Source organism: Harpia harpyja, chromosome 1, assembly GCF_026419915.1.
Source record: "Harpia harpyja isolate bHarHar1 chromosome 1, bHarHar1 primary haplotype, whole genome shotgun sequence".
In the NCBI taxonomy this organism is placed as follows: Eukaryota; Metazoa; Chordata; class Aves; order Accipitriformes; family Accipitridae; genus Harpia; species Harpia harpyja.
Window position 1 is genome coordinate 93,599,746 of NC_068940.1, and position 14,391 is coordinate 93,614,136.

The 14,391-nt window shown below is 36.7% G+C and overlaps 1 protein-coding gene across 2 annotated transcripts in view; it reads right to left on the bottom strand.

The window, feature by feature from the left end:
* Nucleotides 1–248: 248 nt before the first annotated feature.
* Nucleotides 249–14,391, bottom strand: part of PARD3 (par-3 family cell polarity regulator) — a 464,571-nt gene continuing 450,428 nt past the window's right edge. For both annotated transcript variants that reach the window (XM_052805974.1, XM_052805967.1), the window contains exons 24-25: nucleotides 5,833–5,960; nucleotides 249–2,354 (exon numbers count right to left, since the gene is read on the bottom strand). In XM_052805974.1, the coding sequence (XP_052661934.1) occupies nucleotides 1,961–2,354; nucleotides 5,833–5,960 (522 nt within the window). In that variant the 3' untranslated portion in view covers nucleotides 249–1,960. The remainder of the gene's footprint in view (nucleotides 2,355–5,832; nucleotides 5,961–14,391) is intronic.

Genomic DNA, 14,391 nt, shown 5'->3' on the forward strand with positions numbered 1-14,391 from the left:
GTATGGCCTAAAATAACACAAGACGTTAAACTGAGTGGTTTTTTCCCTCTGAGAATAGTCTTCAGGTGTTCAGCTGGGCTGTAAATCTTTTCTTTTTTTTTTTTTTTTTTTTTTGCTGATGTTTATAAGTGCTCACAGAAAGACACACGCAAACCATTAGGAATACGATAAAATAACATCTGTTAAATATTTTTTTAACTCAATGTCTGCAGCAGTTCTCACAAGGGTCTACAGGCAATACCAAGACAAGGATGGAAACAGCCTTTTATTCTAAATTTCATCTGTACATGGAAAGCCGTTTTACACAGTTTTGTAAATTCTGCGTAAAAGAGCTATTGTCGTCCAATGTCACTGTGCTTACACTAATAACAACTTTTAAACATGGAGTACATTATTAACAACAAAAACCGTTAACAAACAGGCATAAAAGACACGATATGTGTGCTGATATTTCACATATATTCTAGAAACAAGTTGGCGCAAAAATAAAATGTGCCAGTAAAAAAAAATAGGCGTTTTTTTAAATCACGCAATACATGATTTTCTTTCTTGCTTTCTCTCTTTCCTTTTTGCACACGATATGCTGAGATCCATTCTCAAGCCTTTTCACATCAGGATTTGCAGGCACTTCAGCAACCCAGATATATTTTTTACAATAGATGAAGTTCAGACCAACAAACATAAAAACAGCTGCTGCAAAAGAAATTCTTGTATCCCATATGCACATTCAAATATTACTCACTGCAAGAGCAATCTTTTTTGCTTTACTTATTTTTGGATACTGACATGTTTTCAGGATGATGTGTAACAGTTTGTCTCCACTTATATCTCATTCATATACTTAAAGGTTTATTTTTAATGTAGCATCATGATGCAACAATACAGTATACAGAAGCACAAGGCAATTCTCCACAAAGCTTCACAAACTGTAAAAAGAAGAAATTGTTTTCTTTTCAGTTTTTTGATCCAAAGAAAAACTTTGATTTCTTCTGCTCTTGCTTTAAGCTACCGCCAAAATTTGCCCAAAGACAACTGTGTATCAGATGACCATGGGATGATACCCTCCCTAGTTCTCTTCCTAGACACAAGTGCCATATGACCAAATTCATTCTGAAGTAAAGCAAAGCAGAACTCAGTTGTATGTTTGTTCATAATTTCCCATCTTTAATAAAGTAGTAAAATATACTTATCAAGGGCTTGGCTGTGACTATAAATAGTCTCTCTCCAGTTATTTCATTTGTAATGGACTGTGTATTAAGATTATAAGGCAATTGTAACAGGATTCTCAGGATAACCGAAAGCTTAATATTGTTTTCCTCATGAGTCAGGATAAAGGCTTTTTTAATAAGCTCCGAGTGGGGAGAGAGAGAGAAAAAGAGTGCGTATGTGCATAATAGGAGAAGGATAGTTTTTCAGCATACAGACACTTAAATATTGATCAACGAAGACTGATAATGACTCCACCATAAAACATCTTAGAACTGCGACTGCGATCCAGAGCAGAGCTAAGCCTTATTCACTCAAGAGTGATATGTAACCCTCCTCCTGACCCGAGAGAAATAAAAAAGGACGTGTTAATGCTTCCTTCAACCTCAAATTCATTAATTTTATGCCACAAAGCTGCATGTTGGTGTAATAAGTCACTGCAAAGTAAAACACATTACAACAAATCCTAGTAATAAGCCATTGACAACTACGGGACTGGGCTATGGGACTCAGTACACAGGGGTGGTGTTGCTCGCTTCCGCTATGATTGTCAAATGGTGGAACATCCTTCCATGAATTCAACACTTGAGACAGAACGGCAAAGACATAAGGCCCACCGACGCTTTGCCTGTAATTTTAAAGGCACTGAAACAGACAACGGATATATTCCTTAGTACCATCAGTTTAAAAAGTTTTCAAAATATAAGTCTTTATATGAAAATGTTCCTTATTGCATGATAGGTTGATCTTCATCTCAAGAATAAAATGGTCTTCCCTTTTCTGGTGTTTGCAATCTGTTCAGCCTTGCTACCTGTGATGGTGAAGGTGGTACATCTTGCCTGAAAGGACCTTTAGGAGGGGTATAATTAGGGTCCTGAATTTTCTTATAAGAGTCATAGTTGCTAGGCCCTTCAGAAGAAGTTTTTTTTTTCAGTTGTTGTTCTTTCCGCCTCTGCTCTTGACGGAGCAGTTCTTGTGTTTCTAGCATTACCCTGGCATTGAAGCCGTGTCCCCCCATATAGCCATTCCTCGATCCCTGGTAGCTGGAATATCTGGGATTTTCCTTCGCAGTCTGGAACCCTTCTCCAGGGGAATAGCTCTGCTCCCAGGAGTCTTGAGATACAGAACTGGCATTTTTTCTGCTTTGCCTGGAAAGAAAAATGGAAGAGGCTTTTAAGATAAATATTCTGGTTCCCCTTCTACTGTTATTGACAGGAGTCCCTGGAAAGAAGGGCGCTTCTGCAATGCCATCAGGTTTCCCCCAGCTATAGCATTCTCCAGAAGTCACGTTCTCTTCTGCCCCAAAGAGGCATCTTGCCTCTTTTGCTGGGAGAACATTCCCTGCAGAGTTGAACTATATTTCTAGGCCTCTCCATGAGGAATATGCTATGAAAACCCATCCAGTGCTACAACTATCATCATGTTCTCAAGACAAAAGTGCTACTAGAGTTCTGTTGCAGACTAGGAAAGACCATACACATTGCTGTGCTTCCTAAGACACCAGATAACAGCCAGCAGTTGTAAAGTCACTCATGAAAGATTTGAATCTAGACTCACACTTGATTAAAAATGCAACAGGCAGATCTTTAAAACACTTGCTCTAACAGTGCACAAGTCAGAAGATAAAGCTCATTATTGATAGGTAGTTACACAGATGAGAGTTTCTTCCTCCCACTTCCATAACTAAGGAATTTTGTGCTATCAGGGCTGTTTCTCAGTTTGCTATAGCTTTCATAAAAGAAAAGGCAGAGATAACCTTTTTGCTCGTTTTTTGGCTCCAGGGCATAGGTAATTAAATCAAATACATATAGGAATTACAAATTCTTATATCTTTTCACAATAAATCATCACATTATTTTGAAGACAGATTATGGTTTTGAAATAGCTTTAATTTACTATCAAGCTGCTAGATGCTTTTATGAATTTAAAATAAGATTGGTGATGATAAAGTAAAACAATTTTGTGCTGCAGCAAAAGAGATACCCACTTTGAGATTAAAATTAGTGTATGAGAATCAAGCAGTAAAAATATATCATGACATTAATCACTAAGAAAATAATTTAGTTGTTTATATATGGCATGGTTTTTCATGTCAACACACATGACTCGATGTGGCCTCATCCAATGCATAAGCAGTGGAGAAACAGGAAACCCAGAAAATTTTTCTACCATTAGTAAAAGTAAAAGGTCTCCTAATGTTTTTGCAATCTTCTTCCACATGTACAATTTGAAAATGACCATATCCACCTTATTTCATAATAGATTTTGAGACCTCTGGATGAAAATTGTTATTCAGGATGAATGTAAATTATTAAAACATAAATTACAACATAATGTAAATTCTTATGCAAATTTTTATAGCTATTCCTGGTATTCACATATCCAACTTCAACAAAGAAACAATGTTTCTGAGCCATGTTTTATCAGTCCCTGGAACAAGAGCAAATTGAACAAACCTCTGTAGGCTACGAAACTGTCCAGTTTCTGATCTAGAGCAAGATAAATTTTAAGTGCTAGAAAATTAACTTGGAGTTAAACATTGCTTTTACAGTTTCACATGGGACAAAAGGATGACTAGTTGAACTGATTTAATTTACTGACTGGTTTTTGGTACTTGTTCAAAATTAGTTGGCCTACTTTCCTTCTCTTTCTGGGAAGATCCTTTAAAATTGACTCAAGAGTTTATTTGCCTTCAGTACTAATGATTTGAATGTACAAAGGGAAAAAAAGGAGGCTCCTAGAGACTATACAAGATGAAAAGCAACAAAGCTCAAGAAAAGCAACAAAGCTCAAGAATGAAGCCAGTGCACACACTTTAATCATTACAAAGCCACGGTTGTAACATTAAGCTTGGGATCTGAGTTTCAGAGTAACAGTAAGATTTCTTTAAAGATCAATCACAGAGTTATGAACAGTTTGTAAAGTTAGAGAACTGGATGCACCAGCTTGTTATAGGAGTATTGTGGTATTTACAGCACTCAACTTTAGCCCAAGGTCCTGAAATTTGGTCTGCTCTCAGCACAGCTCAAATACCCAGAGTGCTCAAAGTCATGAAATTGTCATTAATTACTCAGTAACATGCATTGCTAGCTTGCTAGTCATTTCTCATGTTGAAAACCACATTGAGTGAAGTCCTCAGTCACTATTTTCAAAACAAGCATTTCTATGACCCAAAGCATTATTTTCCAAATTTCTTGTAGATTAATTATCTCCTTACAGTTACTAATTTCTGCCACTGGAACTGCATTGCAACTGACTTCCAACTTTTAAATGCTGCCAGTGATTGAGCAGAAGAGAGGAAGCGAGTTTTAAGAATCATAGTTTTAAAACTAAAAATAAACCCCCAACTTAAAAGCGACACTAGCATCTGTGCTCTTCCACTCAATCGGTGTGTTACTGGGGCTAGCAAAACTGAAAGAGAATTTCTCAGGAAAAACAAGATGGCATTAATAGGTGTGGCCACTGCAGAAGGAAGGTAGAGATAAGAAGTAAAAGGAATATAAAGATTTCAAAATAACAAACTAACAATCTAAGAAAACACAGTAACTTTACATTTTCTATTTCCACCTTCTAAACGTAACAGAAAAATTCTACACTGAAAGCTGTTACAGCATGCAAATCTGAGAGATATGTTTTACTTTCAAAGATGTTAGTAGGATAAAAGTTCATGATTAGATAACTTTGATTATGAAGCTTCTATTTGTCTCCAAAAGAAGAGTTACGATACACTTAGTAAAACACATGTTGTCACAAAAAATTTTTTTCCACACCATTTCCACATGGGGCACAGAAAACAATACAACCTTGTTGGAAGGGAATTTGACACCAACCTCCATTGTGAAGGACTCTCCATTCAACCATTCCCACTGATATTTGAAAAGGCAAAGACTATTTGCGTAATGCTTAACTATGATAGTTAAATTACAGTACAACTTGGGTAAACTGTTAATAATTCTTAAAGCTAAATATCAAGTAAAAGAGATTTTGCCCAAACAGCTCATTTTAAAACATCTAAGATTTTTTAAAAATACAGTTTTGTTTAGACAAAAAGCGTATTACTTTTCAGCATTCCATTGCTAATGACCCAGTAACTTAGAAGAAATGTATATACCGGAAACTTGAAGGCCCTTGATTTTTTGGAGAGAGTTTCTCAGTTCCATATTCTTTTGTTTGAGGTTTTGAGATTATTTTTGTCCTTTTAATTTTTCCTCTGTATTAGCATCACAAAGATAGAATTTCTACCCAGTAAGGAATTAGGCAACAGAAAAAACATCATCTGACATGTCAAAAGGGGACAACCCATGTCATGCTCAGGAGACTTTTGTAATTGCAGAAAATTAAACTGGATAGTGTCCCACAAAGAATAGCTTTGTTTTAATGTCTCAATTCTGTTGGGTGCTGAGTGTCATCAAATCCCACTGAAACCAGCTCTGAAGTAATTCTCCTAAAATAAACAGCTACCACATGCTCTCACTTAAGAAATTTCATGCTTCTTCCACACTGAATACACTCCACCTTATATCAATGCTAAATAAAAGTGTCTGCACTAAGTACAACATTTTCCTTCCACAAATGAAATTAGCTCCAGGCTCCTATACACTGAATAGCTTCAGACAGTTACCATACCTGGGTAATGAGCTGTACTGCCGCTGAGCTTGTTGGAAACTCTCTCTTTCTTCTTGCCGTTGCCGCTGCATTTGAACCTCTACTGACACTGAGTGTCTGCCACTCTGTGAGTACGTCTTGGTGCTTGGCTACAAAATGAAAATGAAACTGTCTTAAACAAAGCAGAAAAATACCCACAAAAGAACTATCATTTAAATTGCTACTGTACACCTACAGTCATATTTGTTTCAACACGCAGTTCAAGTAGCTCCTTCATAATAATTAGGTTATTTTCTGATCTGTAACAGTGGCCTGTGCTACAGATTCTGTTTCTGACCTACCATTTCTGAGATGCATCAGGAATATATTGGTCCAGAATGGGTTATGCTTTTATAGTAACACTGAAATTTAAATTAAGTCAGTAGAACAGATCTTCAGACACTGTAAGTTAGCCTAGCCATGGTAATGCTAAGTTTTACACCCCACTGAGGATCTGAGGGAGGAGGGAGCACAGCAGCTTTTTCGAACCTCACCAGTATGCTTAAGTGATGCTCTCCTTTATTAGACCCATCCTATTTTGCTGTTGGTCCAGACATGCACCACTTGCTTTTCTGAGAGACAGGGAAACATCTTCTGGTTCGATATGATCAAGTAGATAAATTTAGCAAGTCTTTTATGGACAATGGGGAATCCTGTATCTCTGAGAAGGATTTTAGATAACATCTTAACAAGGTGACAATTTGAAACTTTGAGGCCAATACTGAGGGCAGGTGAAAATGGATGGCCTTTCTGGGAATACAGAGCATTACTGGTGGAGATCTGGCAGAATGGCTGGATTCAAACTTTGGATTATGAAAAACTTTACTTTTGTAGAGATACCACTTTTCATTTTATGTTACTAGTTTCTTCAGATTTTGTGATTCCCAGCTGCAAAATAGGGTGCCACAAAAGTCAAAGAATGTTATGGGCTTTTCTTGTTTTAATAATAAGGTTTCACCTAACAAAGAAACAAAGCATTATTTTATCTATATCTCCTTAAAATTACCAGTTCTATTCAAAACACATAAGTCTAATCACTGGGAGGTTAGGGAGCACAACCACTTGTCTGAGCCTGGGACTGAAACAGCTTGTCTCAGACTTGTTTTTGTTAAAGCACTTTGTGCCTTTTTATCTGTGCCTTCCCTCAAAACAAACATCTCTTGTTTTTTGCCATTATAATTTCTGCCGCAGAAAGTTATCATAATGGCTCACAAACACCTGCAAGATAAAAGGCTTTTCAAAAGTTTCCTTCATTGAAGACAAGTTTTAGAAACTAGAAAGTTGTCATTTGTGATGTAAACTTCTCCTTTGTCTTACTATATAGTCAAGTACCTGCATGTAGCCAGAAACACAACAAATCTGAAACAGGTGTACAACTTTTAGAAACTTCATTTTCAATAACAATACACTTCAGACAGAAAGAGCATCAGTCTTGGCTCAGAATTCAACAGGTACAATTTGGTGAACAACTGCCTTTCCCGTTAGGAGAAGATTACTGTGCAAAAGAATCAGAATGTGAAAGCATAGACTATGAGTAACGGAGACCTTATTTAAGAGAATCCTTAATGCAACATTGATGTCTACTTCAGAATAGATTTATTCTGTAAAAACCTTGGTAAAACAGTATTTCTAATGAAAAATGCTTTAGGAATGGTATGATGAAGCAACAAGTTGAGAAAACAGGATCGTGTGTCAGCCTTGTGGGAAATTTTCTTAGAGATGAATAAGCTGTACATATGTATGTCCAAACCAACAACTCCCATGGAGATTTCCTACTATATTAAATAAGGGCAACACATACAGAGCAGCGTTTCAGTTATTGCATATGTCAACATTTCTAACTTTCTTGACTTTATTGAGAGTCTTCTGACATTTGGTATTTTATTGAAGGGCTCAGCTTATGGAAGCAAGTGATTACCTGAAAATCACAAGATTTATTTGTGAATTCTCTCCAGTGTGGTTATAAGCAGCTTACAGAGAACCAGAGGGAAACTCAGAAGTTCCCATCTCAACGTCTCCATAAGGAATAAAAAAATTTAAACTAAGATTTTAGAGCCAATCTCCTCATTTCATGAGTTCCACTTTAACAATGTTGGAAAGCTTGCAGCTACATTATGTCATATGTGAGAAAGTAGTTATCACAGATAAGACATGGCATCAGAATTGCTTCTCTTTATTTGAAAACACAGTTTCGCTTTTTTCAGTTCACTGTAAATATAACAGATTAAAGGATTTTTCAGTACAGGAATGGTTAAATTACCAAACAGGTGGAGCTAGAATTGAGCTGCTGCTCAATTTTGGTTTATACAAACCACTAAAATGCATCATCTAGAAAGCGTACATGCACACACACGTGCAGAGAGCTGAAGTTACCACAAAAGCCTTTAATAAAGCAACAGAGGCTTTGAAAGCCCTAATGGACTACGAATGGACTAAGATCAAAACGTAACTTCAGAGATTTTTTTAATGCACACAGGAACCAATGGTTAAATAGAGGCAGGGGCTATCACGCCTGTCTGCCCGCTGTAGCGCATGCCCAGAATGACTGGATCTGAGGAGTCAGGTCTGGATTCTCTGCAGTTCACAAAGAATTTCATCTAATGGACAGCATTTATAATTTGATGAGTCTAAAGGCAAACATCTAAAATCCATTATCTGATTTTCTGAAGGAATGAATACCTGCATGCCCTGTTAAACTAAGTGGATTTGCAATACTTAACTAATCTGAGAAGGATACTTATTTAGAGTCCTGTCTGCATGTTGTTCACATCTACAATAAGCTGTTGATATAATCGAATCTGCTATCTGATTTCAAGCATCCAAAGATATGGCAATGAGACATAAAAATACTGCATCTGTATATAATCACATATTCCATAACATAACATATATACACAGAGACAGGTACATTCAACCATCTTATTAATGAAAAGGCCTTTCTTTCAAATCTTTTCATTAAAAACCTCAGTGATACCATAGCGAATGCCCTTGATATATGGTTATGATGATATAAAGACTTAACATATTCCTTTCTGGATCCTTAACTTGTTCAGAAAAATGCAAATCTCCATACAGTGATTTATCTTTTCAATACTCTTTCAATTAAAGTGTCTAAACCAAAAATATTTATATCATAAGTAACCTTAGTCTTCAAAAGCTAATTGGTAATTTTGTCTCAATCCCCAAAGTATACTTTTATGTGTATATATATATATATATAAAAAAAATATATACAGAAACATACATCTATATACATGCATACCCCATTTATATCAGCACAAAATGGAGGTAATTAAAAAAAAAAACAGTTGAACTATTTTCACATCTTTCAACAGCAACAAAAAAACATGTATAAGGAATACACATAACACAGTAATCTTAACACTGATATCAACGCAAGGCTAAGAAGTACAATTATAACGACCTGAAATCATCCAACAAACCTGGCAACAGCTTGGTCTTCACAGTACAGATTGATAACAACTCTGGCCTTGTTTGCAATGAGATGTATGACAAGCACTGACCTTTTAAATCAGGATGCGGTCAAGGCCACAATAACAACCAAGGCTGCATTATACAAATAAATGTATGTTCATGTCTTCCACAATACATTTAAGTGGCAATGATAGTTATTGCATTCAGCATTGTTAAACAATACTCAGCATGTAAAATTGGGCTTTAAGATACATAAAATTACACAGCGCTCTTCTCAAAGAGGCATTAATTTAAAACCAGGGCTGCAAAGATTTCTCACTTTATGCAAACAACATTTTTTCATTTCACAGACAATGTACCCCCATGGCTCCTGTTGCACTGACCACTATCAGCAGTAAAGGGCAGCATATTTTCAGGATAAAGGTCCCTCCTCTCTTTCCTAGCTATAAAGCAATGGCTGCCCAGACAGTTTCTTTCCCTGCAGGGCGGCATTTCTGCCCATGGAGGGTAGCTCTGCATGGTGGCAGCATGGATCCTCCAGGACTGGCACAGATCAAAGTTGCCACAGAATTACAGAGGGGAGATCACGGGGGCGATCCAGGGCACTGGGTTTTCAGGGAGATCCGATCAGTTCAGGTGACAGGAGATCCACCAGTTGAGGTGACACACCTATCTGACAGCCTACTGCCATAGCGAGAAGCTGGGAGAAATGCTTAATCAGACTGATAGAACTCCTTTGTGTTGATAAAGAAGCAGTTAATAGGGAGATTACTAAAGGAACAAGTCCCTTAGTATTTTTCCAGTCATTAAAAAAGGTCATTATTTAATATTAAAATAAATGTGCTGGGTTTTTTTACAGATCAAGCTCTGTGTTTAACCAAGAAGTTTCAAGTTCACCTAGGAAGTTGGTAGACACAAGGCCCCCAGAAACTCTGTGGTTCTTATAGTTCAGCACTAATTAGAAATAGATAAGATTAAATGACCTTGCCTGCTTTATGTGTAAATGTACTTTGCACAGATGACAGACAACCCAGTAACTGTGTATATAAAAATTCAGAATGATAAAAAACATTCAGTTCTTCTGGGAGATGTCCTTGATAACTATTTTTACTTCCATCTTTTTGTTTATGTTGCTATGGTAAATCTCTTAAAAATTGCCAACAGGTGCGTGTATTAATTCAGACACCATATAACAAGAAAATCCCATCCCTTTGTGTATCTTTCTATGGTGTATATGTAGGAAGCTGAATGGTGTGGTACAGGATAAAGATTTCCATTTTGCGTATAGCAGCAGCAGAAAGAAAATCTTCATATGGTGGAAACAAACCACTTAGCCCTGAAGTTCTGCCTGGGGTATTTACATGCACTGCATGCCTGTGAGCTATAAATATGTTTATTTACAAACCAAGATTATTTAATTTCTTTTTAAAATCTTCTATCTTCATTTTCTGTTTCACATAAATTAGTAGATTGAAACTAGTGGGGGAAAAAAGTTTAAAATATAAAATTTTAAAGTTGGAGCCTGAATTTTGGCAAGAAAATTGCTGGTATTTCACAAAATCCGTTTCAGATTTGACACAGAATGGATATTAACTACACAGCTGAAGAGAAACTACCTGTGTAGAGGGTGCCCTGCGTAATTTTGGTTTCCTCTCTGAAACAGATTGGGGTAGGAGAAACGGCAATTTAGCTCCTAAGGTATTCTTTGTCTACTGCATTAGATATTGCCTAATATCTTGAATAAAATACCCTGAAAGAGACTCTTGAAATGGATTCATAAGAGAAACAATTGATATATACCTTTTCTTTCTCATTAATGTGTTGAGTAATTCTACATAATTTACAGCCTGACATAAACTTTATAATGTTTGTTTTGAATATAGTCTATTATTATTTTTTCAGGTAAAATTAATATGCTATAGTCAAAGTTACAACAATAGAAATCAGGCTTCTTTTTTACTGAAAGAATTTTAGATTATTTAGAATTCATACTGGCTTTGACTAGGTCAAAGACTTGAATACAGGGATAAGAAATGACTACCATAAACAGATAAAAAAGAATTTTTTTTCTTGAAATCTGTCTTAGTGAAAAGATATATGCACCAACAAACAGCAGAAAAACAAAGCATGGTCCCTAAATTTTCTGAGCATTTATCTATCAGGCCATGCCTAAGTCTGTTATTAGGACTTCTGGAGTCTTTCCTCTATGAAAATCATGCAATTATTTACCTTTCACAAATTTGTACACGTAATTAAAGCTATACTCAGACGAATCAGGTAGCATATTTATTTTGACCAAGCTAGTTGTTCTCTTTAGAAAAAAAAGTCTTTTTATTTGACTCTTAAATATTTAAAGTAGAGTTTGCTCAGCTGCTCTCTCGATGCCAATTTTCACCCACCATCCAAATAGATCCAGGATGACTGGAGATGAATGTATTTGTGAATGGAATTTGCCACTTTCCATTTTTAGCACTGCTTTTTTAATTAAATATGAAGAAATAAGCCACCAAGTTTTGTTCCTCTTGCATCTTTGTGGGGTTTTTTGATCATTGGTATGCTTCTACAAACAGGACTAGCAAGCAGTTGTAGTGTTTTCAATGGATTTAATATGCTCTTTTTTTTTAATTGGATTGTTCACTCCCATGACGTTTAGGGTTATAGCGCTGTGTTTTTGTTATTGAAGGTGAGGATCTGTTAATTAAGATGTGACTAGGCAAAAATACAAGATACAGAACAAAATACAACCAAAACCCCCAAACCCCAGGACTGGTGCAAGGAAGGATACACCTCAGCAGACCCAATTCTACCCAGAAAAGAACAAAAACCAGAGGCTCAACTTTGGTACCAAACAGAAAAATCAGCCCCCAAAGAATCCTGCATTGGTATAAAAATGTCATAACAACAGCAAGGGCCTTAAATACTAGCAGACATACTGTGATTCCATGCAATTCTACATGCCCAGCTACACATTTCTGCAAACTCTGACTGGAATTAACACCAGCAGGATTAAAATGGATTAATCACATTTTATGTTATTTTTCTTTTTTTTTTTCCTGTGTAACATCAGACATACAGTATTGCCCTTGAAACCTTCTTACACCTTGTTTTTTGAAACATAGAAAATAAAAAAGCCATGAAAGAGAAAAAAATATCAGGAAGCCTGAGAAAGTTATCTTAAAGTAAACAAATGCAAAAACCTTTTCATAAAGCTTTGACTCAGTTGCAGAACCAGTGGATTTTAGAGATGCCTCAATGTTGCGATAGTTAGTCAGTTATTAAAACTTAACAGTATATCATTCAAATGGCCTTGAGCAGAAATGTTACGCTGCTTAATAGATGGTGTCATCTCATTCCAGCACTATCACTTTTTGTGTCTGTTAAGCTGCCTGCTTCTGTATGAACACTCATAGACAGCCCAGTATTTTGTTCACTGGCAGGGCAAACACAGCCAGGCAAAAAGTCCAGCTCTGTGGCATTGCTCATCTGCAGAGAAATAACCTTCACCTGATGGGCACAGCCAGAAAGGGATGGGCTCAGGTGCTGGTCTCTCTGCCACAGGTATTGCTCAGAGCCAGCATGATGTAGTGCTCCGTGGTACGGGGATCTGCCTCCAACCCGTGGAAGAGACCTTGGAAGGTATTTGTCACAGGTAACTGGACTCCTGCGTCACAGGCCATTAATAGTCCAGGATGGATTGGAGTTGGTGATGTTCACATTTTGATAATATATTAGCGGGTTTCTGAGCTACTGAGCTCCTCTGAATATCCTCAGAGCTGTCAGATTTCCATCAGTATCCATTACATACATTGCAAACTGTGTTCATTTACACTTCCTTAAAGTAACCAATAGTCCCACATCACATCAGCACTTTGTTCCCTATCCTCAACCCTCCCATCAGCTTGTTAATGAGAAATGCAAACTACTTATCACCTCATAGCACACACTTCTCTGTGGATGGGTTTTCCCTCTCTTTCTATCCAAACCAGGTCAGAGTTGGCTGCTGTCATGCGGCTCAGAGGCTTCTCTGGATGTAAAGCCTTTTGTTTATGTAGGCTGCACAACCCATCTCCCTCAGGTGAAAAGACACTTTTCAACAACGGTCCACGTACTGGTGCACTTTTCACTGCTGTGGCTTGTAACCAACAGCTTACAGATGGAGAAGACTGAAACGATGTTGATGAATGTATCTAAGTATTTTCCTGCACACGTATTATAAACCATTTTTGCATTTTTTTGTGTCACTGGTATTTAATAATACATCTGGATCTGTTTTGAGAGGGTGTCTTAATAAAGTCCATCATTTCAGGCTAATAAGTTAAAGTAATACACACTCCTTAAGAGAGGGTTATGGCTCCTTAACACTGAAATGACTGTGAACTGCTGAAATAGATGAGATCATTGCTTTATCCTTTCCAAGCATTGTGATCTTGAAAGGCTAGAGAACATGATGGGGAAGAAAAATTATAATTCAAAAATACTCTGGGCCAATTTTTTTAAAGTACTTATCTAAAATAAAACATTTGGTCACCTACGTATTTAACAACAGAGCAGCTCCTACAAAAGCAACAATAAGCTTCAGAATTAATATTAATACATTAAGCTGAATTAGTCACTTTGAGCTCATTTGCATGATCTGTAGAAGGGGAGTAAACATAGAGATCCCATTTGTTTAAATAAGAGAAAAAGGAAAGGTCAGTGTTCTGACCCACAATTTAGGAAATTATTCCATTCCTAAGGTAATCAGCCTGTCATCCAAATAATTCCCTCCTCGCTCATTACAAGAAACTATAATAAAAGCCAAGTTGCCTGTCTAAAGTTGCTATGGCATTTAGATATACAACAATTTGGCCCATGACCTTCAGTAGTTAAGTTCCCAAGTCTTCAAGAGTGCAAGTTTTTCTCATACACAGTTTTCCCAAGAATGCTGCTCAAACCTCTTGTTTGGAGACCAAACAGCAGTTGATATGCATAATGGAAAGTACCTCCTACACCCAGCCCACTTTCATCCCAAACCTGCTACACTATAACTGTGATAAGCCATCACATTATCTTCACCACATCAAATTGAAAACATCTGGTCATAAAAAAAAGTTTATTTTATTTATT